The sequence below is a fragment of the Cuculus canorus genome, chromosome 19, assembly GCF_017976375.1.
Source record: "Cuculus canorus isolate bCucCan1 chromosome 19, bCucCan1.pri, whole genome shotgun sequence".
Classification (NCBI taxonomy): domain Eukaryota; kingdom Metazoa; phylum Chordata; class Aves; order Cuculiformes; family Cuculidae; genus Cuculus; species Cuculus canorus.
In genome coordinates this window covers 5,201,647-5,225,127 of record NC_071419.1, presented here as the reverse complement: position 1 = coordinate 5,225,127, position 23,481 = coordinate 5,201,647, and the positions used below count along the sequence as shown (strand labels likewise).

Sequence of the window (23,481 nt, the reverse complement as noted above, 5' to 3'; positions counted from 1 at the left end):
ACTATAGACATGGCAGGGAGAAAAGGGAAGGGTTTAGGAGGGGAGAGGGGCAGTAGGACAACTCTGTCCTCTCCCCTCTGCGAGAACTTTCACAGCAGGATCCCCTCAGCCAGGATGATTTACAGGGCACTTCACCAACCGTTCTGCTGAAGTCCTTTCCCAAAATTGTTCTTCGGTGTTGGTCTGGACCGGAGGCAAATCCTTCAGGCCAGTTAATGCGGGCGGCTGCTGGACTCCAGGTGGGAGCGTTTGCCAGCTGCAAGCACGTTGCTGCCCTCCGTTTGTTCAGGGAATGGGCGCTTGTAGGTCCGACCGTGTCCGTTCATTGCCCCTCGCTGCCACTTGCAGATGTCTCCGTTTAGGATGTCTTGAATGTGCTGCACTATGAGGTTTATAGCAACTGCGGAGAGGAATAGGAAATCAGGACACAGAGGCTTTCTTGGCCGAGCTATCTAGAAAATGCAGAGCATCCAGCCTTGTTTAAGTCAAGCTTTAACAACAAACCCTGAAATGAAACTACGCCTGCCCTCTGCAGTGAGGTCAGACCTCGACAAAGACGAGGAATTGCAGGACCAGCTTTAACACTGGTGTCCTGCTCTGCATCTCCCATCGCATGTCACTTTTCCAACCCTCCACAGGCCAAGCCACCGGGCCATCCCAGTCAGACTGAGTGGCTCACTCGCCCCCAGCAAAACACTTTTCCTTAGCAGCATGCGAACAAGCAGCGGTGTTCTGCCTGCTCTCTTCCCAACTCCACAAGTGCCCTCCCAAGAGAAATCAAGCAGAGAACCCAATGGCCTTTTACCCATGTTGTCAACTCCTCGGGGGATGATCACGTCCGCGTACTTCTTTGTCTGCAAAACAGCAACGGTGGGGGAGACTGTTAGTGGGAAAAGCCAGCTTGCTTCTAGGAAGAAGCTACCAAATGCCAGAAAGCTGGGGAAAAAGATGGGGCGGTTTCTGTGCTCTGGGGCTGCGAGTTAAAGCTCTCAGTCACGATAAAGCCTAAAGGAACTGAGAAGTCATGCTGGCTAACATGCACCAGATTTAGGGGCAGGGATTGTCCGCACTGTTTCTTTGCAGTGAGGCAGAAGCAAGAGGTCAAATAAGGAGTATGCCATTCGCTAAGAGATGGTCCTAATCAGCGTTTCACAAGCCACTGCTAAATCTCTGCTGACAGCCAAGGTCCCAAGATGCCTGTGAAATTCCTTCCTCCTCTGATGACATTATATTGATCGTTCCCACCACAGAGCCCCTGCTCCCCTCCTTACCAAAAGCCTGGAAATTCAGCATTTCTAATGAACACTTCTGCGATCCCATAATTCCTTTGATTTACAGCAGGAGGTGCCTGAGCCAGCCTTTTCCATCTTACTTAACCCACGTGCAGGATTTTCTTCTCAAAGGGTTTTCTTACAATTTAATTTGATTATGTGAGCACCTAAATTGTTCCTGCGTTATACGGCACAGGAGCAGACACTGTAACGGTCTGCACCAGGTGTTCCCTCTTGAGAAAGAGTCTGTTGGAAACCAAACCCTTCCTTCTTCCTGCAAGACTTAAGAATAAATGCAGAGTGGGAGTGTTTCAGTCAAAGGGACTCAGGCTGAAATAGCTCCGGCACCAAGCAGAGACAAAATGTGCGCAGCCACCAGGGATTTCCATGGTGCTTTGCAAGCAGAAGGGATCAACCATTTCAGTTCGTTCAGCAAGTAGTGTTAATGGCTAAATAGATGAGGCAGAGGGGAGAGTGTGGGACTTGTGAAATACGAATATCAAAAGCCACCAGTGCTGCATCTCCAGCACAGCTGATCCCCCAGCGACCCTGCTCCTTCTCTGCCCCGCAGAAACCACAAATCAAATTAGTGAAACACTTGGTACCGGCAAGCAGAATTCCTCAAAGGCAGGCTTGACGAATGTGGTGTACTGGGTGAGGATCTGCTCAAGGTCCCGCCCACGCTTCATATCTCGCAGAACTGGGGTGGGAAGATAACACCCGTGAGTCTTTCCACACGGCAGAGGATGGATAAGGAACACAAGGTGGCTGATGCTGCCCATGACAGCAGAGCGTTACCTCTGCGGGACAGCCGGACATCAGAATCCGTGTCCACAAAGAGCCGGAGATGAAACATGTCCCGAATGTCTTGATTGTAGAAAACAAGGATCCCCTCAAAGAGAACAACATCAGCGGGATAGACCACTGTTGTCTCTGCCAGCCTGACAGGAAAACATACCCAGAGCACCTTGTTAAATGGATCTCATGCCACAGTCAAGCAGCTCATCCCCAGGCACAACAGGGACATCCACATCCATACACTAAGGCTTCCCACAAACTTACCTAGAATGTGTCACGAAGTCGTACGTTGGTACCTCAACCGTTTTGCCCTCCACAATATTTTTCAGGGTTGTACGCATCAAATCATTATCAAAAGCATCTGCAGGAGGAAGGTTTAAAGAGGAAGATGTTCAGGCAGTGCTGTATCAAGTGTTCTGCTCAGACTTCCTAGACCTTATGGAGAAGCTCTCTGTTTCGTATCGCACCAGGAAAAAAGGAACTTAGGCTTTATTCTTTCCTACCAGCATCAATCCAACGCTCCCTGCCCAAGCTGTAACTGCCTACATGGTTACAGAGATAAGGAAGAGGGAATTTGCCGTTTATAACCAACTACAATACAGAGAAATTAAGAACCTGAACGTGAAGCTGGTAATTACATAATTTTACCAAACCACTTTGTAATTGTATAATATTGTGCAACTCTTGGTCTGTTTATTTAGAAAACCTCAAACATCTTTACTGCTTCTCCAGAGCGTTATCTGCCCTGGCGAGCCCACAGCGGACTCCAGACTTCAGCCAAGGGCAGACCATTGTCCTGTTCACAACCCATAGCATTCCCCGGAGCAAAGAGAGCTCTTATGTGAACAAGAAATACTAGGAAAGGGTTTAAGGATTGATGTGGTTTTATTACAGAGCCTCTCAACCACAGACAGCGAAGAGACAGAGCACAGGGTGAGCTGAGATGCCCTCCAGCACTGCTCTGCTAAGGCACAGACGTGCCAGCAGTGTGCACCAGTGACAGACAAACACGTGCTGGCGACAGACAGACAGATGCTTTGGGAGGGGAACGAGCTTTTCTGTCACACCTCGCAGCAAACCCCATCTGCCCTCCAACCACGCTGGAGACGGGGAAGCGTCGGGATGGGGTGTGGGAGCGTGGCCTTACCTGGGTGGTCAAAGTTGTACTGGCCCCTCAGTGCCTTGGCCTGCTGCTCGGCCGTCAGCACCTTGTAGAAGCTGTCCTGGCTCAGGATCTGCACCTTCCGCTGTCGCCGCTCCACCGCATTCTGCCCCAGCAGCTCCACGATCTTCTCGCAGACTGTGGACTGAGAGAGAGGGGGCTCAAATGAGAAGGGGGAGGGCATCAAATGAGAAAGGGGGCTCAAGCGGAGAACGGGTTTCAAGAGGAGAGGAGAAGCTCAAGAGAGGGGGCTCAAAGGAGAGGGGGTGTCAAAGAGAGAAGGGCTCAAAGAGAGAAGTAGGGGGGGCTCAAAGGGAGAAGGGGGGGATCCCAAAGGGAAAAGGGGGAGAGCTCTCAAAGGGAGAAAGGGGAGAGCTCTCAAAGGGAGAAAGGGGGGGGAGCTCAAAGGGAGAAGGGGGGGAGCTCAAAGGGAGAAAGGGGGGGAGCTCAAAGGGAGAAAGGGGGGGAGCTCAAAGGGAGAAAGGGGGGGAGCTCAAAGGGCGAAGCCTCAAAGGGAGAGGGGGACTCAAAGGGAGGAGGAGGCGCTCAAAGGGGGGAAGGAAGGGGTCTCAAAGGGAGAAGGAGGGGTCTCAAAGGGAAAAAGGGGGGGCTCAAGGGAGAGGGGGGCTCTCAAAGAGAGAAGGAGGGGACTCAAAGGGGGAGCTCAAGGGGACTCAGACGGGAAGGGGGGGCTCAGGCGGGGAGGGGGGAAGCACCGGGCCCCGCAGCACCGCCCCCGTCCCTCCCTGCCCAGGCCGGGCTCTCACCTTGCCGCTGGCGGTGCCGCCGCTGACGCCGATGAGGAAGGGCTTGGGGTGCGGGAGCGGCCGCTCGGGCTCGGCGGCGCCGGCGGAGGCCATGGCGGGGGGCGGCCCGGGGGCGGGGTCACATGACAAGGGCGTGATCACGCGGGGGCGTGGCCAAGAAAGGGGGCGAGGTCACCGGACGGGGGCGTGGTCATAATGCGCGGTCACGGGGCGGCTGCATGGAACATGGGCGTGGTCACAGTCAGGGGGCGTGGCTACAGGACATAGTCACTGATAAGAGGCGTGGTCACACTTTGGGGGCGTGGCCACATACTGCAGTCATGGCGAAGTGGGTGTGGCCAAAGGGCAAGGGGTGTGGTCATATAACAGCGTGGCCATGACCGGGGGCACGGTCACATGGAAAGAGGGCGTGGCCAATAGTAGGTGCATGGCCAATGGAGGCGGGCTAAGAGTAAGGGGAGTGGCAAGCGGTAAGGGGCGTGGCCACTGGCAGGGGCGTGGTCAAGGGAAGGGGGCGTGTCCAGGGCCGCGTGGGGACACGCAGGGGCGCGGGGTGGGGGGGTTGTGCGGGTGTGCCGTGGATGGGCTGAAACGTATGGGTTTATATACGGTTTGTGTATTGCTCAGCGCGGCCGCAGCGCCCACACGGCAGATGGAGCGAGGCTGGGGTTCACCTGGAGAGCAGAAGGCTCCGGGAGACCTTAGAGCAGCTCCCAGCGCTGAAAGAGGGGGGTAATAAAGATGGGGAAAGGCTTTTCGGCAGAGCCTGTAGCCGAACCATCCCTGGAGGTGTTCCAGGCCGGGTTGGATGGGCCTTGGAGCCCCTGATCCCGCGGGAGGTGTCCCTGCCCGTGGCACGGGGTGGGACTGGATGGGCTTTGAGGTCCCTTCCAACCCAACCCCCCGTGCGGGGCAGTGCCAGGCTGTGCGCGGTGCCTCCGGGGTCGCTCCCGGCCTCCCCCCCCCCCCACGCCCCGGGGGTTCCCCGGGGTCGCTCCCGCCCCCCTCGGCGGGTCGGGGCGCGGCCGGTGCTCGGGCAAACAGGCGGTCAATGATTAACGCGCTGCGCCCGGCCGGGCGGGCCCCGAGCGGGGACGGCGATGGGGACGCGGAGGAGGATCGAGCTGCGGAGAAGGGGCTCCCTGTGCCCACCCCGCCCCTCCTGACCCCGACCCCGCACCGCGGGGGCCCCCCGGGGGCAGCCACCGCCTCCCCGTGCCCGCAGGATGGACCGAGAGGAGCCGGGGGGCACCGGCTGCGGTCCCCAAGGGGACCCCCCTCCTCCTGCCCATGGGGACCCCCCCGTGGTGGTGGCGGCCGTCACCAACGCAGCCTTCGAGGAGGACCCACCGCCCTACTCGCCCCCGGACCCCAAGAACGTTCATCTCCTCTACCCGCCGTTCCCCGCCGGCTTCTCCCTTCAGCAAATGCCCATCGTCTACCAGCCGGGGCCAGGACACGGAGTCTTCCCCCCCCCGGGCATCCCTGCTGTGCCCCTGCCCTGCGCCGCCGTACGTATCGCCCACCCCGATGTGTTCCTGCTCTGCTCCGCAGTGGGGTCACCCGGTTTCCACCTGTTCCCGGGTTTGCGGGGTGGCATGTGGTGCCTTGAGCGATGCTCGAGCACCACAGCCTGGGATGGGGGCAAGCGGTAGGGCCGGTGGGCTCTGACCGCACGCTCCTTGCTACAGAACGACGGGCAGCCGAGCACGGGGACATCGGCCGCTGGGCACGGGCAGCGCCTGCCCAAGGACTACATGGTGGAGTCGGTGCTGGTGACCATCTTCTGCTGCCTACTGACTGGGGTCATCGCCCTTGTCTACGCCCACGAGGTAAGGATCATAGAATCGTAGAAACATAGAATCATAGAATCACCAGATTGGAGAAGACCTCTTATCTGCCACTAAACTATGTCCCCGAGCACCTCGGCTACCCGTCTTTTAAACACCTCCAGGGATGGGGACTCCACCCCCTCCCTGGGCAGCCTCTGCCAGTGCCTAATGATCCTTTCTGGGAAAAATTCTTTTCCTGATGTCCAGTCTGACCCTCTCCTGGTGGAGCTTCAGGCCATTCCCCCTTGTCCTGTCCCCTGTCACTTGGGAGAAGAGCCCAGCTCCCTCCTCTCCACAACCTCCTTTCAGGTAGTTGTAGAGAGCAATAAGGTCTCCCCTCAGTCTCCTCTTCTCAAGGCTGAACAACCCCAGTTAATCATAGAATAGGTTGGGTTGGAAGGGACCTTAAAGCCCATCCAGTTCCAACCCTCCTGCCATGGGCAGGGACATCCCACTGGATCAGGCCACCCAAGGCCCATCCAACCTGGCCTGGAACACCTCCAGGGATGGGGCAGTCCAGATGTAACCGAACCCTCCCGGCACCTGAGATCCCCCTGCCCGGTGCTGCCTGTCTTTTCTAACCTCTCCGCTTCTCCCCCTGTGCCAGACCCGGGCGGCGCTGGGCCGTGGGGACATGGCCCAGGCAAATGTGGCATCCAAAAAAGCCCAGTCGCTGGTCCTCTTCAGCCTCCTCTTCGGGTTGTTCGCCTCCACCACCTGGGTCATCTACGTCCTGGTGGTCCTGTACCTATGACGAAGCCCCGAGCCGCAGGGACACGGTGCGTGCAAGGAGCCCCCCACGGCCTGGGGGGCAGGTGGGGCGGCCACAGCCCCTGTGTGGCATTGCTGGGGCTGCTGAGGGAAATGAGTGACCACAAAGCGTTACCCCAAGGCCGAGGGACAGCATCCATCCTTCACTTGCCCACTCTCAGCCCCACGAAATGTGGTGCAGGCAGGAGGAACCCAAACCGAAGCAATGCCGGCACCGTGCCCTGCCAGAGCCAGCTCTGGGAAAGGAACCATTCGGGACATTGGATTAGGCTTTGCTGCAGGATGCTGAATCCCATCAACACGGACTGTCACTTGGAGATGCCAAACAGGACCCTGTCACAGGGGGAGCATCTTGCAGAGTCGAGGCTGGAGATGGAGCAAATGCCCAAAGCACAACGGAGAGGCCAAGGCGTGCAGCCCTCACCGGTGATTAATAACGTGAGAGGAAATAAAACCATGAATTGAGCTTCTACAGTAACTCCACACACACAAATGCTGTATCGCCACCTTCTTGCTGCTTCCAGATGGAAATAAAATACAGGTGTAGCCAAAGCTCCTGTTTTCTGTGCACACCGAGGACCTTCTGCCCACTCCGGAGCTTTTGTCTGCCACAAAATTCAGGGGAAGTTCTTATGTAATCAATCAAAACGGGGCTTCCTCCAAAAGCAGGTGGATGCCGGAGCTCCGGCCCAAGTGGGATCCCATGGAGACCCTGGGGAAGGGGAGCCTGCCCGGGGCAGCGCTGGGGATGCAGCAGCCCCGGGTCTGGGGGGTGGCACTCGCAGAGCTGCTGCGGCTGCTGGGAAGGGGAGGATGAGTTACTGGATCTTCCAAAGGCTGCTCCAAGAGCTGAGTTCGGGCAGGAGTTGAGCAGGGATGCGTCTGTGCCTCATGCCAGGGCCTGGCTCTGCTCACAGCGCTTCGCTGGGCTGCGGAGCTGCGGCACCGGGTGGTATGTGCTTGGTCAGTGTCTGGGTATCCTTCTCCCGAGCTGGCTCATGCCAATTATTTCCAGTGGAATTTTGAACCCTGGCCAGGACTGAAATAACGCAGGAGCGTGCTCAGCTGCCCGCGTCGCTGCAGGGGTTATTTATAGCCCCTCGGCTGCCCCACACGCAGCCGCTGCAGGGGCTGGGCTGGGGGCACGCCTGTTCTTTGAGGAATCAGAACCCCCAGGACGGGGGACATCAGTGCCTGGAGGAAGGTGACAGGAGCAGATATTGCCCTTCCCAAGCGTAGGGCTTGTACTGGGGGGAGATCACTGCACTGGGAGGGAAGGAAGCAATTTATAGGCGAGAAATAAAAGGAAAAAAGACCAAGGGCTGAGGAGAACCCCGAGGGGCACATGAGAAAACACAAGGCCACACCAGCACCAGAAGTGGATTCGATTGTCACTTTAATCCACAGACTGCTGCATGCACTGTAAACAGGATCATCAGGCGGGTTTGTTATTGGTGTTTATTTGTCTTTAATATAAAAGTTACAGGTCTGAAATGTTTGCAGGAAGATGCCACCATCGGGACAGGGTTAGTGGTAGATCTATAATACAACCAAACAGCTTGGTGGGAGGCTTGGGCAGGGGGTAGGGGGCTGGTGACTGCGGCATTGCCTCTCCCTGCTCCCTGGCCTGTGTGGAGAGAGGAATGAGCCCCCTCCCTGCCCCCAAACAGAGAGGTGATGGCCTTGAGGATGCTGCCCGCAAGACACGCAAACACGCTCACGGCCAGTCTTGCAAAGGGCTGCTGGGCTGGGCTTCTGCTCCCTGGGGCGCTGCTCCTGGAGAGGAGGTCTCCAGTAAGCAAACCTGAAGCTGCTTTGGGCAAGGAGATCCTTCTGCGGGGTCCCTCCAAGCCCATGAGCCTGGAGTCGGGACATCCTGCTCAGCTGAGGTCACAGCTTTGCCCCAGAGCAAAGGGGAGGAAAGCAATCTCCCGTCCCTTTGCTCTGGGCAGAGCCTCTGGCTTTTGGGAGGGTTGGTGAAAGGTGGGGAGCGAGAATACCTTTTGGTGCAGGGAAGAACATGGAAATAGCTCCTGCATGTGAGCAAAAGAGGTGAGTACCCCAGCAGGGCCGAAGACGAAGCGCACCCTACACCCTCCTGTTCCCTGTGGCACTGAGCCCCAGCCACCAACACGGCACTCATGTAGGAAAAGCAGAGCGATGAGCTGTGGTTTCAGTGCTATCACCACGCACGGCACTGCCAGCAACAGCCTGTGCCATGGCACGCCAGCCCAGGGATGTGCTTGGAGCCGGCCAGGGAACGCCTGCACCAGACGCGGGGTGCCTTTGCCTTTTCACAGTCTTATAATGTCGAGGTTTCTTTAAAATCTTATTTACAAAGGAAAACACAAGCACTACTTCCTGCGTGGAAGGCTGGGAAGCCTTTGGAGATTGCAAAGCCTTGGCTGGACACGACACAGTCCTCCAAGGCCCATAGTGCCAGACAAACAAACCGGTTTTGAAGTATTCTGGGTCGGACGCCACATTTCAGCACAGGGAGATCCCAGCTCTGCCCGCTCCGGGGCTGCACAGCAGGAGCCAGTGCGGGACCCCAGGCTCTGCTCCCCCAGAAGATGCCCTCAGGGGCAGAGGGGTCTTCCTGCCCTTCAGCATTTGGCCACTGCGCGAATCCCGTGCCTGAAACTTCAGGATAATAACTGAGCTGAGTACAACCCTGTGAATGGGGCAACGCCGCTATCGCTCCCTCCTGCTGCCCGCAGGGAGCCGGCTCAGGCTTTGCAATCTGTAGAAGGAAGTGCTCGCAACTCTGATTCACCCAGAATAAACACAGAGGCTTTAGCAAACACGGAGCCGCTATGAAGAAATAAGTTAAGGATGCTTTGCAAAACCCCTGTCTGTATTCCTTGTGAGCCGCTGCCCTAAAACTGCAGGATTTTGTTGAACAGAACGCTGTAAAACCTGTGACCACGCGACACGGTGCTGAGAAAGGCCTTGCAAGGGTGCTAAAACTTACAGCGTACACTCAGACCCTCGATCCACACCGTAAACTGTTGGATGAGGACAGAGAGCAGGGACGAGAAATGGCCCGGCTGGGGCTGCACTGGGGAGGACACGGAGAGGGGCCAGAGGGGCTGAATAAGGCACACCAAACAGATTGGGGTTAACGCTGCATGTGTGGGAAATGAGACTGTTCCTCGCTCTTCCATGCCGGGCTGCCCCTGGCACAATGGGACTAGGGATGGGGACCTGCTGGAGCTCCTGCCGAAGCGTGGATCACAAAGCACAGCACCAAGGGTCAGCCAGACCGGGACCCCCTGAAAAAAACATTTGGCAACAGTGAGAGGAGAGAAAAGCAGGGTGCAGGGGATGGGACAGCTTGGCCGGGCACAGAACTCCTTCCTGGCTGCCATTTCCAGCTCCAGAAATGGAACCAATGGCTCCTTTGCCCAGCTCCTGCACCCGCTCCACAGCCAGCACCCACACGGCCACCCCGAGCCTCCTTCCTTCCAGCACTTGGAACAACATTGTCACTGGTTGTGAATTTTATACATACTGTTTTGCACTTTTCTTTTTTTCCTATAAACCCATTGGTATTCGGACATGCATCAAAAAAAAAAAAAACCCAATGGATTCTAAATACTAATATTTACAGTCTCGTATACTACAGCATTTACTGTGCAAAAGCTAGTACCATCACTAAAAGATACGGGTTCACGGGCCAAGTGAACCGCAGTAGCTTGGGTAGTCAACGTTTCCAGGGTTTGAAGGGATAACCGTTGCTTAAATAATGAGATCTGAGAGGAGAAGGGGGATACGATGGCTGGAGATGGCGGGTCCCTGCCCACATTTTCAGTGCCTCTTCCATATCTACAACCGGCGCCTTCCTCCCACGAGGAAGGTGTGAGCGATCTGGGGTAAAGCAAAGACCCCTGTAAACACAAGCAGCTCTCTGAAAGCAGAGCTCCTCTGGCAGGCAGCCGGAGACTCTTCCGTCCTCACCTCCTAGGGATGAACACGTTTTGAGGTGAGATTGCAGAGGAGACTCAAACCCTTGGCTCCCGCAGCTGCTGCCTGCTGAACACCACTCTGGAGACAAGTTGGTGGGTGCTGAGCCCTTGCTGACCCTCCTTTGTGGATGAAAACAAAAGCCTGGGTATTCCCGGATGCAATCAGCCAGCAAAACAGCCACACGCTCGCATGGGACCCTCCTTCCACAAAGCTCTCTCCCCAGGTTTAAAGCTGATTCATGGCACAGAGGGACGGGAGGAGAAGGAGGGCGAGTGCAGTGGACACTGGCTGATCTCTGCCCTTCGGTCACTTCTTGCCTGCTGCGAGAGCCCAACATTCCCACACCCAGAGATCGTTGCCAGCTGGGAAGAAGGGTGTGTCATCCAGTAACAGGTACAAACATTGAACTCCAGTCTCATAGCTGCCCTTAGTGCGTCTGCAGAGCAATTCTCCTCGCTCACACAACCCCTCCTCCTAGGTTTTCTCTTCTCGGTCTGTTTTCCGCCTTGTAATGTTCCGAGGTTTGATTTTGAGGGACAGTTCCCACAGGGCCTCCTCAGCCAGGTGGTCGCTGAAATCATTGAAGAATGACACTATTTCATCATTTCTTTTGATGTCGTAATGTCTGGAAAACCACAGAAGCTGCTGTTAAACAAGGGGCTACTTGGGGACCTCTACCAACTTGGAGCCACTCCCATGCCCTAAGGACACCCAGCACCGTGGTCTGTGCCCAGCACTCAGGACGGTGGTGTGACACCATAAAAGGGGAAAAATCATCATGTCCACCACTGAACTGGGGAAAAAGCCCACCCTATCCCACTGTAGTTATCACACAGTTAGATCTGCCAGCTCTGCTGCAGAAGAGCACTGAAGAAAACTCTCCATGACCTAGAGGACATAGGAACGAGCGACAGCAAAGCCTGGAGTAAAAACCGTTGCCTGAAAGATAGTGGGAAACTTTACTGCACTGGATCTCAGAACTAATATAAGAAAAATGTCTCCACAACTTTTAGTCATAGCTAATCTGGAGAGGGAAGGAGCCTGTGACCAGAGCTCTGTCCTTCCTAAGTCTTATTCTTACATCTCCATCACAGTGCTTTGACTCTAGGCTCCCTTTCCCTTGTGTGACCTCCTGCCCCAATCCCCACCGTGGTGCCTCGAAGCCACCTCTGGTCCCCTCTGCTGCTTCACTTACACTTGTTGGAAGCACCTCATGCTGTCCAGGATGTTAAACTGCTGCCAGCGCTTGGAAAAGTTCACTTTGCTGTCAATGTAATCAGGGTTTCCCAGATGAACAAAGGTCAGGTCCTGCAGAATCAGGCCTCTGGAAGAGAGAAAGGGCCAGGGAATAGGCAAACAAGTACAGAGGTTAATCACACAGGGGCAGGACGTGCAGCCAAAAGGCAATCTAACGGCCTCCCGCTGCTGCCACCACCAGCACGGCACCTATAAACTAGAGGGAAATGTCACTCTGGCAGCAGATCCAGAGGTGTTCAGGTGCAAGGTGCCCATCATCCACAGCTGAGGGACCGTCAGGTCATGCTAAGGGCACTGAGGTTTCTCTTTGCCCTCCATGGAAAGGAGGACTAGGCTGGAAGAAGGTGGCAATGGGAAGTGCCTGTCAAGGGTTAAATCTTCCTTCCAGTTTTATGCAGGAGGGTTTCCCTTATGCTGAAGGGTCTGTGCTCCCATCCTTCCTCTCAGTCACGTCTCTGCACAGCTCTGCTCTCCTCCCGGCCACATGAGATGCTGTGTACCTATAAAACTCTGCCTACAGAACTTGCCATGGAAGAAAGCAAGACCAGAAGTTTTACTGGCATAAACCTAGACCGAATCTGGTATCCAGACCAGAAGGCCCTTATGGAGAGGTGCAATGGCTTCAACCTTTCACCTAGAATCAGGATGAAGCAGCAGGTTTGACAAAGCAGACTCCTCATTTACCAGCTCTTGTAATCAGCAGAACCAGAGCTGTTGCAGAGCTGTGGGATCCATTGCTCCTCAGGGGAGAACTTGTCTTTCTGTGCACAGATTCCCAAAGAAAATACAGTTAAAAAGCATCAACTAGAGATTCAAGCACTTGATCTTTCCTTTGCCGTAGTCAACTCAGAAAAGCCTTCCTTACAAAAGGATAGCTGCCACCCCGCCTTCCTATGCCATGGAACAAGTTGCACCGGAGAGGGCATGTGGGCTGATGTGGCACATTGCTGTCTTATTCAAGATACAGGGCAAAAAGGGAGCGCTGAGCTGAGCAGAAGCTTCCGAGAAATCCTTGAGGGAATCATTTTAAGGTGCAGAAGTAATGGCAGAGGAAAGAAACTACCAACTCACAGGTATGGTATGCAGGGAGGCTCCACATCAGCCAGAGCTGCTCGGTAAGCGCGGAAGGATGAGGAGCTGTCGATCAGAGTGCAGTACTCAGCCAGGCCCTGGCAGAACAAAAAGCCCATGGTGACACCACTGCTGTCAACCCGTTTTCTTTGTAACCTCTCCTCAGAGAGCCATGTAGGCCAGGGAGTTAATGCCATCCTGTAAACACCTCCAGATGATTTACTCAGTCTGACCCTGAGTATATACACACAGAGCCTCACCGAGCCTTCCATCTGCTGGCAGGAGGAGGCTGTTCTCCCCCATGACTGTGCTGGCACTGCTGCAGCTGTCAGAACGCCCAGCCGCTCCGCAGGCTTCCAGCGCTGTGGCACTGCACCCACCGGAGAGCAGTTATCTGCCATCCCTCCACCCTGCGACGTTGCTGAGCTGTTAAAACCCCTCGGCTGTTTCATACCCTAAGCACACTTCTCTCTTTCCCCTGAAGATGACAGCTAACGCTGCCTCTCACCTCCGAGGTTTGTTTCTGCCACTCCAGCCTTCGGATGGGTGCAGAATCCAGTGCAGAAAGAATGGCCAGATAGGAATTAAAATTATTCAGCTTTCGTAAGTGCTGTGAAGAGGGAGAATATGCCAGTTACTCTAGATCTGAAACGCCTTCTAGCATCAAACAGCTCTACCAAACTGGTAAAGCTGGTAAAGGTCGCCCTCCCCTGCTCCTTTAAGGAGCAGTGTGTGTGATTCACAGCAACAATCAAGCTAATACCTTCATAATCTTTATAAATTTAAGGAGCAGCCTCTCTCGGTCTTGGGCTTTCTCTTGTAGCATAATTATTGAACGGACCCTGGAAGAACAGACAGAAAAAAAAGATAAACCCATTTATGTAGAAGTCAGATTTCTTCTTGTTTCATTTACAGAACTGCTAACTAATAGGGCTGTATCCACAATACTGAAAAACTTTATGATGCTTCCAACTTAAAACAGCACTCTAATTCACAACAAAGAATAAATCCAAGGATGACCACAATAACCCCTCACAGAGTGCATTTATTTGCAATGGAAATGTTTATTTGAAGGGGTCAACAGTATTGACAATAATTCCTCCAGGTTACAGAGTCCTAGTGTTCTTTCTCTTGTGCTCTGGCATCTTTGATGAGTGCCCTGCATCTACTTCCTGGCCAAAAATATACATTCTCCCACCTGTAACAAGGGAACACAACTCTGCAAGGAATATTTTGAATATTTGTAGGGCACTGGAGGTTAAGCACAGTTCAGTGCCACGATAGCTCTGAGCTCCTTACCAGTAGGACATGTTATTAAAGTGCTCTGTGAACTGTGTCAGGTTGGGGCTCTTCTCTTCGTTTTGCTCCTTTGCCCAAAGCAAAACTTCTGGTATCTGCAGAGGAAGAAGAGGAGAGGGGTAGGAAAATACCACACATTTAAAATGGGATTTTTGCTCCAAGATTCTCAGTCGCAGTCTATGTTCACAGCCAACTGCTGACCCAGGTTCAGCTGTCTCCTAGAATGCAACAGGTGCTTGGAGAGCTGGCAGGGAATACCAGAGATTGCAAAGGGTACATATTCCAATCCCTCCCACTGCCCTTACCGCATCCTCATCTCTGTACCTCGATTTTGTAGAAGAGTTCAGCATCTAGGAGGGTCAGCTGCTCAGCTATTTCATGGCTGTGGAAATCATGCAGAGTCCCTGGCCTGTAAGAAACAAGGATGAAGTATAACGGTTAAGAGAGTGTGATCTGTTTTCTTCCCTTTCTTATATTTTTGGACATAGAAAACTGGTGCGTCCACAAGAAAGGGATGCCCCGTCTCCCAAAGGACCGAGGTACGGTTACACCTATCTTTCCTCACCTGGCTGCCACCCCACGGGCTGCAAGAGGCTTGATGGAATTGGCATAGCTCAGCATTTTCTTCTGATCCACTTTGTCAAGGATATTCTTGCGTAACACTCTGGCGAGGCTCAGCTCTCCGTTACAGACCAGCCTGAAGACCAGGTCCATCAGCAGCTTCAGAATTTCTTCTGTCAACTCCACTAAGCTGAGAGAAATATGGAAAACCAAGGGAAGGCATCAGAGCTGTGACTCTGACTGAACTACAGTTTGTATCTGTGGTGAGTCTTGTCACTCTTTCCTACAAGCAGAACGGAGTGACCGAAATTCCTCCTATTCCCAGGTCTTACTTTCTTATAGATCCCCCTTTTCCTGGTTATTTGAAAACATTAGGACACAACTGAGAATCTGCTCTTCCAACAAGAGGCTCCAGCACTCTAGGTCAGGGTAGGGGATTTCAGCTGTCACCATAATTGGAGTTTGAAAACTACATCTTTATAACCGCCAGATTTTTGTATCGTTACCAACCCCACGTCACCCACCCTGAAATGAAGGCGAGAACTCACCAAAGCTCATCCACCACTCTCACCAGCACGAAGAAGGTGTTCTTACTGACTCGCTTCTTAAATGTGTCTGGGAAGTGGCAAAACTTCTCATATGTGGGATGCAAATTAAAGAATCAACTTAGTGTGGTCAAACAAGCATTAGAACAACTAGCAGCCGCCCTGAGGAACATCAGAATAGCGTATTGTTCCGTCTTGACTGAAACTTGTGTTTAATTTCCAGGAGATAAGGGACACTGATATGGCTCTAATTAACATGGTATTAAGCTGCCACCAGCTGCAGGTAGCAGGGGTTTAAGAAGGCACTTACACCTCACAGAACTGATGCTAGATGAGCAGGTGTATCTTGAAACTGTTCTCTCTGAGGTGGAATTTAATGAGCAGCACTTCTCTGCTGTGATCTCCCCACTGGTTTGTGACATCTGGTCTCATAACAGATCTCAGATGTCACCTCTACCTTCCTCACTGCCCAATTTGCTGCAAGGAGAATGGTAGCAGGGGAGACAGCACCGGCTGCAAAAGCTTCTGCCAGGTGGACAAAGGCAGAGAGGAAAAGGTTATCAGTAAGTCAAGTATTGACAAGGGCCTGCGGGAATAACCCAGCTGGCATTTTCACCGACTGCCGCTCTGCAGTGAGATTTGTTGTGTCCTTGTCCTCGTGGATGCCAGCAAGGAGCAAGGGGAGCAGCAGCTCTGCTGCAGATGGCAGTGATGAGCTGTGACACAGGACAGGGTGACGTCAGGCTCCTTCTGACGTGCTCATACAGGACTAAAGCCCAGGAGGCCTTTGCACTGCCTGAACTGAGACACTGACCTGCCAGGAACAGAGCCAAGGGGAAGGAACTGCAGGCAGGGTGCTCAGCGAGAAGCCTTCTCCATACTCGGCCAGAAATGCTAATGCTCACCCTGCCACTGTAAGGCCCTCACCTCATTAGCAGTTACAAGCTCAGTTCAGAATGGGAGGCTGAAAAACCATTACCTTCTGTGCTGCAGTTTTTGTAACAAGACAGACAATAGGTCTTGATGGTTCAGTCATTTCTAATGTTAAACTACATCTGCCCAAGCCAGCAATTCCCACAGAAGGCAGTGTGAGGCATTCTACAAATGAGATGTCCCAAACAATCGATCAATCCCTCAGTGATCTACAGAAAATCTGAAGTGAATCTTCTCCCCTTCCAGGGCCACTGGGGACTACTCTCGGGTCCAGCACTCCACCCTGCCTGGACGTGCCCAGCAGCGTTTCCCATCTGCAGAGGTGAAGGAAGTCCTGCCTGGGATGCCTCCAGGGCAAGAACATCACCGACCACACTGTCAGCAGGTTTTTGGCCACACAACTTGCTACCAACTCCCTCCGCAATGACGGCTTGGCTCAGATTCTTGGAGTGGGCAAACTGCCACTTATGCAAAGGATATCTGTACTGCAACTTCTTGATGAGCTCTTCAGGGGTAATAAACGTCCTGTACGTAGTCAGAAAGGCTTCACAGTACAGCACCAGATCTACAGAGAAAGACAACAAAGACTCAGTCAATGCTGCTTTCAGAAAAAAAGAAGGTTCTTGTAAAGCTTACAGGAAGAGGAGACAGACACATTTTGACACAAATGAACTTCAAAGAAATGCTGTGCTGTTGTTTCTTTCCAGCAGATGGACCCTAAGGCACAAGAGCAGCAGTGAAACTGCCCTCGCTCACTGGCCTGGCTTCCATTTGTGCCACTCAGGCTTGTTGTTTTGCCTATGCAACCACCAAAGGGGTCAGTAAAAGCCACCTGTTTGTGGGACAGGAACTTTCAATAAAGGGTCGAAGAAAAACGGCTGTTTAGAGCTCAGGGATACTTTAAAGAGAAGATCTGATAATGAGAGGTGGGTGTCTGTTCTCTGTCCTCACTGCACAGGCAGCACAGAGTCCTGCAGAAAGACACGGCCACTCCTCTCTCCGGATCAGGAACACGTGTGTTCTAACATGATGCTGCAGACCTTCTGCTCTTGCTACATTCCAGGAAATCTGCTCCAGGACTGTGTAAATATAAGATTATTTTCAGCCAAAAGAAGAGTAAATTTTACTGTAAAAACTGACACTACTGTGACCGTGACCCTGCCACAACACAGACTGATGCGGTGCATGCAGACAGCTTTTGTTCATTAATTGGCAGCGGTGGGTGCTACAGGGCCCAGAATCACAAAGGCTTTGGCTATTGTTGTAGGCACAACTGGAAGTCAAAAAAGCAGGAACCACGAATGAGAAAGAAGATTTCAGGTCAAGACTGCAGTACCCTTGCAGTCTCAGGCAAGGCTTGGTCAGCACCGACAGTGGTGGTCAGAATGGAGATTTATTAGCCCTGGTATAAAACCACACTGCACCGCAGGCAGCACGTGCAGCAGGATGGCACAGGGCCCTGCCTGGTGCACTGCAACCGCCGGCAGAGCTTTCTTAGTGCAGATGGGGAGAAAAAGCTTCTGCCATGCCTGCCCAGGCTAGGCTGTAATTGCAAAGCTTGTTTCTGCCAGGACAAGCATCACCCCACGCCCCTGTGCTGTAACACCCATCCGTCATGCACGGAGGGTGCGAGAGAGCGGAGCACGGTGCGCTAGCCGTGCCTCTCTACCGGTGGTGTTCCTCTTGGCCTGACGGAGACGCCGCTTCCTCCTGCTCTTAGATCAGAGCGTGCTGCTGCCTTTTGGTTAAAGACAATCAGACATAAGCTCTAAAGCCAGAGATTGGGTGGTCAAGTCAGGGGTGAGTCCTAGGCCTCCTCCAGCTGTAATCCTGCACTCACAGCAAGCGCGTGCGGCTGTGAGCACTTAACTGACCATGGATTTTATTCCTAAAGACCACAAGTCTCCCTTTATCCCTTTTTCCATTTAGCTCTTTTTGAAAACTCAAATGGACAAGAAGCATCATGCAGCAGGGCGTGGAGTTACGTTTATTCTGGGTTCCCATCTGCCCAAAAGGCAATGTGAGGTAATACAGCTGGTCTGCTCTGGCACTCAAAGCTGCCAAGAAATTCATCTTTAAAGGAAAGCCTCTTAACTGTACCCCTCTGTGCCGTTTGGCTGATTGATTTACAAGCCCTGAATTCTTCTCATTGTAAGCTTAATTCATTAACCCTCTCAGTCACCCAAACACTGGGTTAGCATAGCACAAATTCCTCTGTGCTCCATTCAGCCCGGTGGCTTGGCAGCGCCTGCAAGGCTGAGCTCTGGGACTATTCTGAGGAACGCACCATGCAGAGCTCCCTCCACCCAGCCGCTCTCTCTCTCCACACTGCTGCACGTTTAAAATCCTGCTCTAGTTTTCCCTATTCCGGGGAGGTTCTCCATAGCTTTTACTCCCCTGCTTGCAGCATTCTCAGAGCTCCTCATTCACAAACTGGTGGGATGTCGAGCACACATCCCTTTACCAAGTAGCTGTCTTTAAACAGGAACAGTGGGGAAATTCTCACGATGTGATGCTTGTTCTGGAAAACAGCAGGAATAAATCAGGGCTTCTCTATTCTGATTTCAGCAGTTTTATAAGGGGTATTTCCACCACCTCATTTAGACTATTTTATTAAAATATACGTATCTAGCCTTGGCGCAATCAATTGCCTCGTCCTCTCTAGTGTGTTCCTAACTTTGCCCCTTTGTGCTTGTATTCAATGCCTGCTGTAAACAGGGAAACATAGCTGCTGGGATGGATTTTCTTGTTAGCTGAACGGTGCTGGTAATTGCGAATATCTTATGCTACAGTAAAACACCTGCCATTTAAAAACACACATGAAAGATTTTTCTCTTTGACTATCAAACCTCTAAAAAACGAGTGCTGAGTGAGTCACTGTTAGTGCATTTTGCCTTGAAATCCAGGAGATAAGATTAATTCTGGTTAAGGCCATCAGCATAAGTGTTTTTGGCAGGTTTAAATCGCTCTCTGGAAACATGGCAGAGGCTTTTTTTTTTGCCACAGGTCTTGGAAAGGAGCTGCTTCATGTGGGTGGTGAGTGGGTTTGGGGTGATAAAGTGGGGTTTTAACAAATCTATAGCTAAAGGTTGCCAGCCACCTTTTTGTTCTCCCACATCTCCTTTCTTGTGCTGTGGATCCCCTCTCCAAACTGGTCTGGGTGGCTACCAGTGTGCAGAGTGAGACAAGGAAGTGATGTGGTAAGTTGGAAATAAGGGATGTCAGTGGACCAGGACCTGAACAGCTTGCCTGACATCCACGTGTACTGCATTAGACCCAAGCCAGCATCCCTCCCCTCCTACCCTGATGCAACAGTCACTCCAGCAATGCCTACACAACCACCTGAAATTCCGAGGGCAAGTAGCGCCTCTGGAAACAGGACAGTCACACCTACATTTGCAGTGGTCCAGGTTGGCAGGCAGACACCAACAGAGCTTGTCACCAATTCCACTGGTGTGACTTGCCTTCCAGATCTGGCCAAGGGCTGTGAGGAGTTAATGCCATCTCTGCCGCTAAATGGAACGAACAGGCGCTTATCCAGCTTACCTCTGTTTCAACAAAGATAAGCACAATCCCCTCACGCAACTCAGAGGATCACAAACACAGTCCTCTCCACCCAAGCAGCAGAAGGCCACACCAGGCCACACTCCTCAGGTCTGTTTTGGGGCATCCACTGTACCTTTCCTGTCGGTCTCTGTTGCATGCACCAGCAAAATGTCTCCGGATCCACCACGAACATCTGGCCCATCATCTCCCTGCAATGAGAACAGAAACACGTTAGGTATGGCCCAGGCTCCCTTCGTCCTGGTTTACCAACTCTGGGGTTCAAACTCAGCAACAACTGGTAGAGTACACAATGTTCCTGGCACTGCTCACAGCACAAGCTGGGACATGGTCTTCAGTGCTGGGCTAATCCTGGAATTTGAACAAAGCACTTGGTGTCCCAGATGAGGATCCGGGCTGATCCTCACTCCGGGTCTCTGACTCCTTAAGGCTCAGTGAAGCTCAGTGAAAGCTGAACTTTCTGCCTGCAGAAGAATGAGCAGAAATGTCCCAGAGTCCCAAACATTCCCAGAAGACCATTAACAGAGCAGTAACTCTGTGTGAACTGTCTCAAAGTGCAGGATCACGTACCACAGTGGCTGTGGGGTGAGAGGTCATACATTCAACTCGCATGTTCCTGGAACATCAAAACCAAGCGCATTAACTCCCTAACCTGGAAATATTTGGCTGGAGGTCACCTGAAGAGATCCAATAACTAGGAGCAAAAACCAGCCCTGGTAACTGCTTGACCTCTGCCTTACCACTCTCCAAAACCATCTTTCTTCCAGCTACTGCAATTCACAACTAAATTATGCAAAACTGATTTATCACTCAGTCAGTGGTTCCCCATCCTCCAGGAGATCGCTTGCAGTGGCAGTTCTATACTGTTTCAAACATACAGACCATAAAAAAAAGAAAGAAAAAAGACGCTAAGTGTTGACACGGATCTGCTAGTCTCAAACGTTCAGAAAACAGTGCTTTTTGATTGGTTTTTTTTAAGGAAATATTCCTGCAGTGGAAACTGAAGTCGCGTCTGGCTTCCTTTAGCAATGTCTTTGTAATTTCAATATGTAAAACACTAAAAAAAACAGATCACAGACACAGAGCAGCTACGTCTTAAGATGTGAATTTTTCAGGTGACCCTCTGGCAAGACTCATGAAATACTACTTAAAGAATGAGTAATAGCTTCTCACTCTCTTCTGTGCATCCTGGCTGACCAAAGAACACTCCTGAAGTGCCAGTAAATGATACATTCTCTCTGTTTTTCAGATTGCCCCCCTGACAGTCTGAAAGCTTCAAAAGCCTGCATATTCCCTCAAGCTGGATGTCAAAGACAGCTGGGTTCAAGAGCACAGTGAGCAAAGCTGTCTGGGAGTGCACCCAAGGCTAGAAACAAAGCCATTTCTCACATACAGAAACAGTTACTTTGGCTGCTCTTCCACATCAGTGACATGAAGTCCTGCTTGGGAATCTACTAAACCTGCCTTCAGACTGAAAGGCCAACACCATAAATCTGCACCTGGATTCAAGCTCTCAAGTGCTTTTTTTTTTTCAGACTGAAGAGGTAGGAAGGGGCAGACTGGGAAAGGGCACAAGATGAGCTGGTTCTGAGAGAGGCATCCCACGTTTTCTACAAGCCCCGCTCAGCGCTGATACTCCCTGCCTGTACCAGCATCTCATCCTTGCACAACAGCCTGCACACACAAAGCTGTGACTTAGTTTTTCCTGTCAAAGAGAAGCTGATGTTTTGCTTGTCCACACAGAGAATCAGATTTGAATACAGCATAGGCCTAAAGGTGTGAAAGCAAACCTTGAATGCACCTACCTCTTGCTTCAGCGTTAACCTAGCCATGATTTCACTGTGGTCGATAAGGGATAGCTCATCTACCTCTTCCTCCAACTGTGAAGACTCCAAAGCGTCTGGTGACTGCTGCTGCCTGTAAAAAAAACAAGGCAAATACCCACCAGAGTCACCGCCCAGCCAGAGAAGAGATGCTGGGTCCACTCGAGCTCTCAGTGTACAAATCTTCATTAAATGACACTAAGTACACAGTCAGTCTAGAGGTAAATCTTTTGCAAACAAGCTCAAATGTCTGGCTCTAATTCTGTTGCTTTGGGCACCTCTTAAAAAAAGATAAAGATGAACCTTTAGGACCTGAACACTTGTCTGCCTGCATTTCTGGCAGACAGGATTTTACTATGCCCTGAATGAGTATGCGCTTTCTTGTCTCCTTAATCCCCCAAATTTTTAGTGTACACAAACCTAAGCCCTTCCTCAAATGTATAGAGACTGAGCATACTCTACACGTACACATCTTAGTCAGCTCATGGTGCTGCTACAAGGGGAGACGACAGGCTTTTTTTGCAGGAAGACAGAGCAGAAAGCTCTGCCCATTTTTTTTGCTGTATATCCACACCTCTAGTATTCCTGCCCCCAAGGGCTGGTGCTCTTGTGCCTGGATGCATGCCTCTGTGCCTGTATTCCTTAAAAAAAAAGAAAAGCATGCGTGTTCTTTATAGCTTTCCCCAGGCACAGGCCAAAATCCCGTGCACCAGTCGGTACTTTCAGCAGATAGTGAGCTCTGCAGAGCACTCTTGCATCGTCTCCTTCACTGCAGGGATTAAAACCCTCAAACTAACTGCAGGAAAACGGGGGAGGGAAGTTGACTGTCACACACTAAACAATGGTGTTCTCGATTTTTGCTTTAGAAATGCAATTGAAGAGCAATCTCAAGCAGCAGGGAAGCAGCACTCCACTCCTCCTGAAGCCCATCTGTTACAGCCTGCACCTCTTAATTTACATAGACAAATGATAGCTAAGAGTAGTAGAAGGGATGTAAAGCCTTCTGCTTCAGGGCCTCAGCCAGCCTCTAACTAGCAGGGTTAGGAAGAAATTCCCCTCTGGAAGACTATTTCCCAACAGCGATACAGACTTTTTTAGCTCGTTTCCCTGGAAGCAGAAGAGAACAGGCAGCGTCAATGACAGGATTGCCAATTAGAGGGACTTAGGCTGGCTGCACAGGCTGCATTAACCCCTGCAGGCTCCCTGAGCTAAGAAATGACATCTTGCCAGGATCCTCCTTGTTCAGCAGGATTCCACTGCTTACCAGCTGTGTGAAAACACGCAAGCTTCAAGTTCAGAGAACCCTGAGAAGGTTGAGGGCAGAACAGGTAGCCCCAAGGATGGTTTGGTAGAGGGCAGGGCTAACAGGATGCTGGTGAGACTGCACCCTTCGAGGCTGAGAAGCGGGAGCACCAGGAGAGTCGGGCTCACCTTTCAGTACCGTCTTTGCCTTCCTTCCCCATGGCACTGCTGTTTGAAGCGGAGTCTTTGGAGTGGCTGTCTTTGACAGAGGGAGATTCCTGCAAAGAGAAAGTGGGTTTTCATTATTACATGGGGTCCTGCACCACGGCCAGCCTTGCATTTACAGTCTGACTGCCTCTAAATGGCCCTTTACTGTAAATTCCTACAGAGCGGTTAAAGATTGATGCAAGTTAATGCCAAATGCCAGGAAAACACAGAAGTTAATTAGACAGGAAATTTGGGACCTTCTCTGGAGACTAGTGTAATTAGTACTGTTTGCTTTTAACATTGTGAAATGATGCTGAAAGTTACAACACAAGTCAGCTGTTGCCTTGGATTTTAACCCTCTCATGACTTTTTTATCCCTCTAGCTCTTCTTGATGACATACACTTGCCT

General features: G+C 52.0%; 3 protein-coding genes across 3 annotated transcripts in view; 1 reads left to right on the top strand and 2 right to left on the bottom strand.

The window, feature by feature from the left end:
- Positions 1 to 139: 139 nt before the first annotated feature.
- UCK1 (uridine-cytidine kinase 1) lies at positions 140 to 4,156 on the bottom strand. Its single transcript, XM_054084187.1, has 7 exons — positions 3,999 to 4,156; positions 3,217 to 3,376; positions 2,334 to 2,430; positions 2,070 to 2,212; positions 1,877 to 1,971; positions 806 to 854; positions 140 to 400 (listed from the first exon to the last, which is right to left on the bottom strand). Exons 1-7 carry the CDS (start codon positions 4,089 to 4,091, stop codon positions 213 to 215), a joined length of 825 nt encoding a protein of 274 aa, XP_053940162.1. The 5' UTR covers positions 4,092 to 4,156; the 3' UTR covers positions 140 to 212.
- Positions 4,157 to 5,062: 906 nt separating this feature from the next.
- PRRT1B (proline rich transmembrane protein 1B) lies at positions 5,063 to 7,168 on the top strand. The gene is made up of 3 exons (XM_054084292.1): positions 5,063 to 5,509; positions 5,690 to 5,830; positions 6,438 to 7,168. Exons 1-3 carry the CDS (start codon positions 5,225 to 5,227, stop codon positions 6,582 to 6,584), a joined length of 573 nt encoding a protein of 190 aa, XP_053940267.1. The 5' UTR covers positions 5,063 to 5,224; the 3' UTR covers positions 6,585 to 7,168.
- An 821-nt stretch (positions 7,169 to 7,989) lies between these two features.
- Positions 7,990 to 23,481, bottom strand: part of RAPGEF1 (Rap guanine nucleotide exchange factor 1) — an 87,066-nt gene continuing 71,574 nt past the window's right edge. The window contains exons 14-26 of the mRNA XM_054083919.1: positions 23,055 to 23,143; positions 21,606 to 21,717; positions 19,916 to 19,991; positions 16,717 to 16,801; positions 15,307 to 15,399; positions 14,763 to 14,948; positions 14,522 to 14,606; positions 14,198 to 14,292; positions 13,662 to 13,740; positions 13,407 to 13,508; positions 12,899 to 12,996; positions 11,766 to 11,894; positions 7,990 to 11,195 (exon numbers count right to left, since the gene is read on the bottom strand). Coding sequence (XP_053939894.1) covers positions 11,045 to 11,195; positions 11,766 to 11,894; positions 12,899 to 12,996; positions 13,407 to 13,508; positions 13,662 to 13,740; positions 14,198 to 14,292; positions 14,522 to 14,606; positions 14,763 to 14,948; positions 15,307 to 15,399; positions 16,717 to 16,801; positions 19,916 to 19,991; positions 21,606 to 21,717; positions 23,055 to 23,143 — 1,380 coding nt within the window. The 3' untranslated portion in view covers positions 7,990 to 11,044. The remainder of the gene's footprint in view (positions 11,196 to 11,765; positions 11,895 to 12,898; positions 12,997 to 13,406; positions 13,509 to 13,661; positions 13,741 to 14,197; positions 14,293 to 14,521; positions 14,607 to 14,762; positions 14,949 to 15,306; positions 15,400 to 16,716; positions 16,802 to 19,915; positions 19,992 to 21,605; positions 21,718 to 23,054; positions 23,144 to 23,481) is intronic.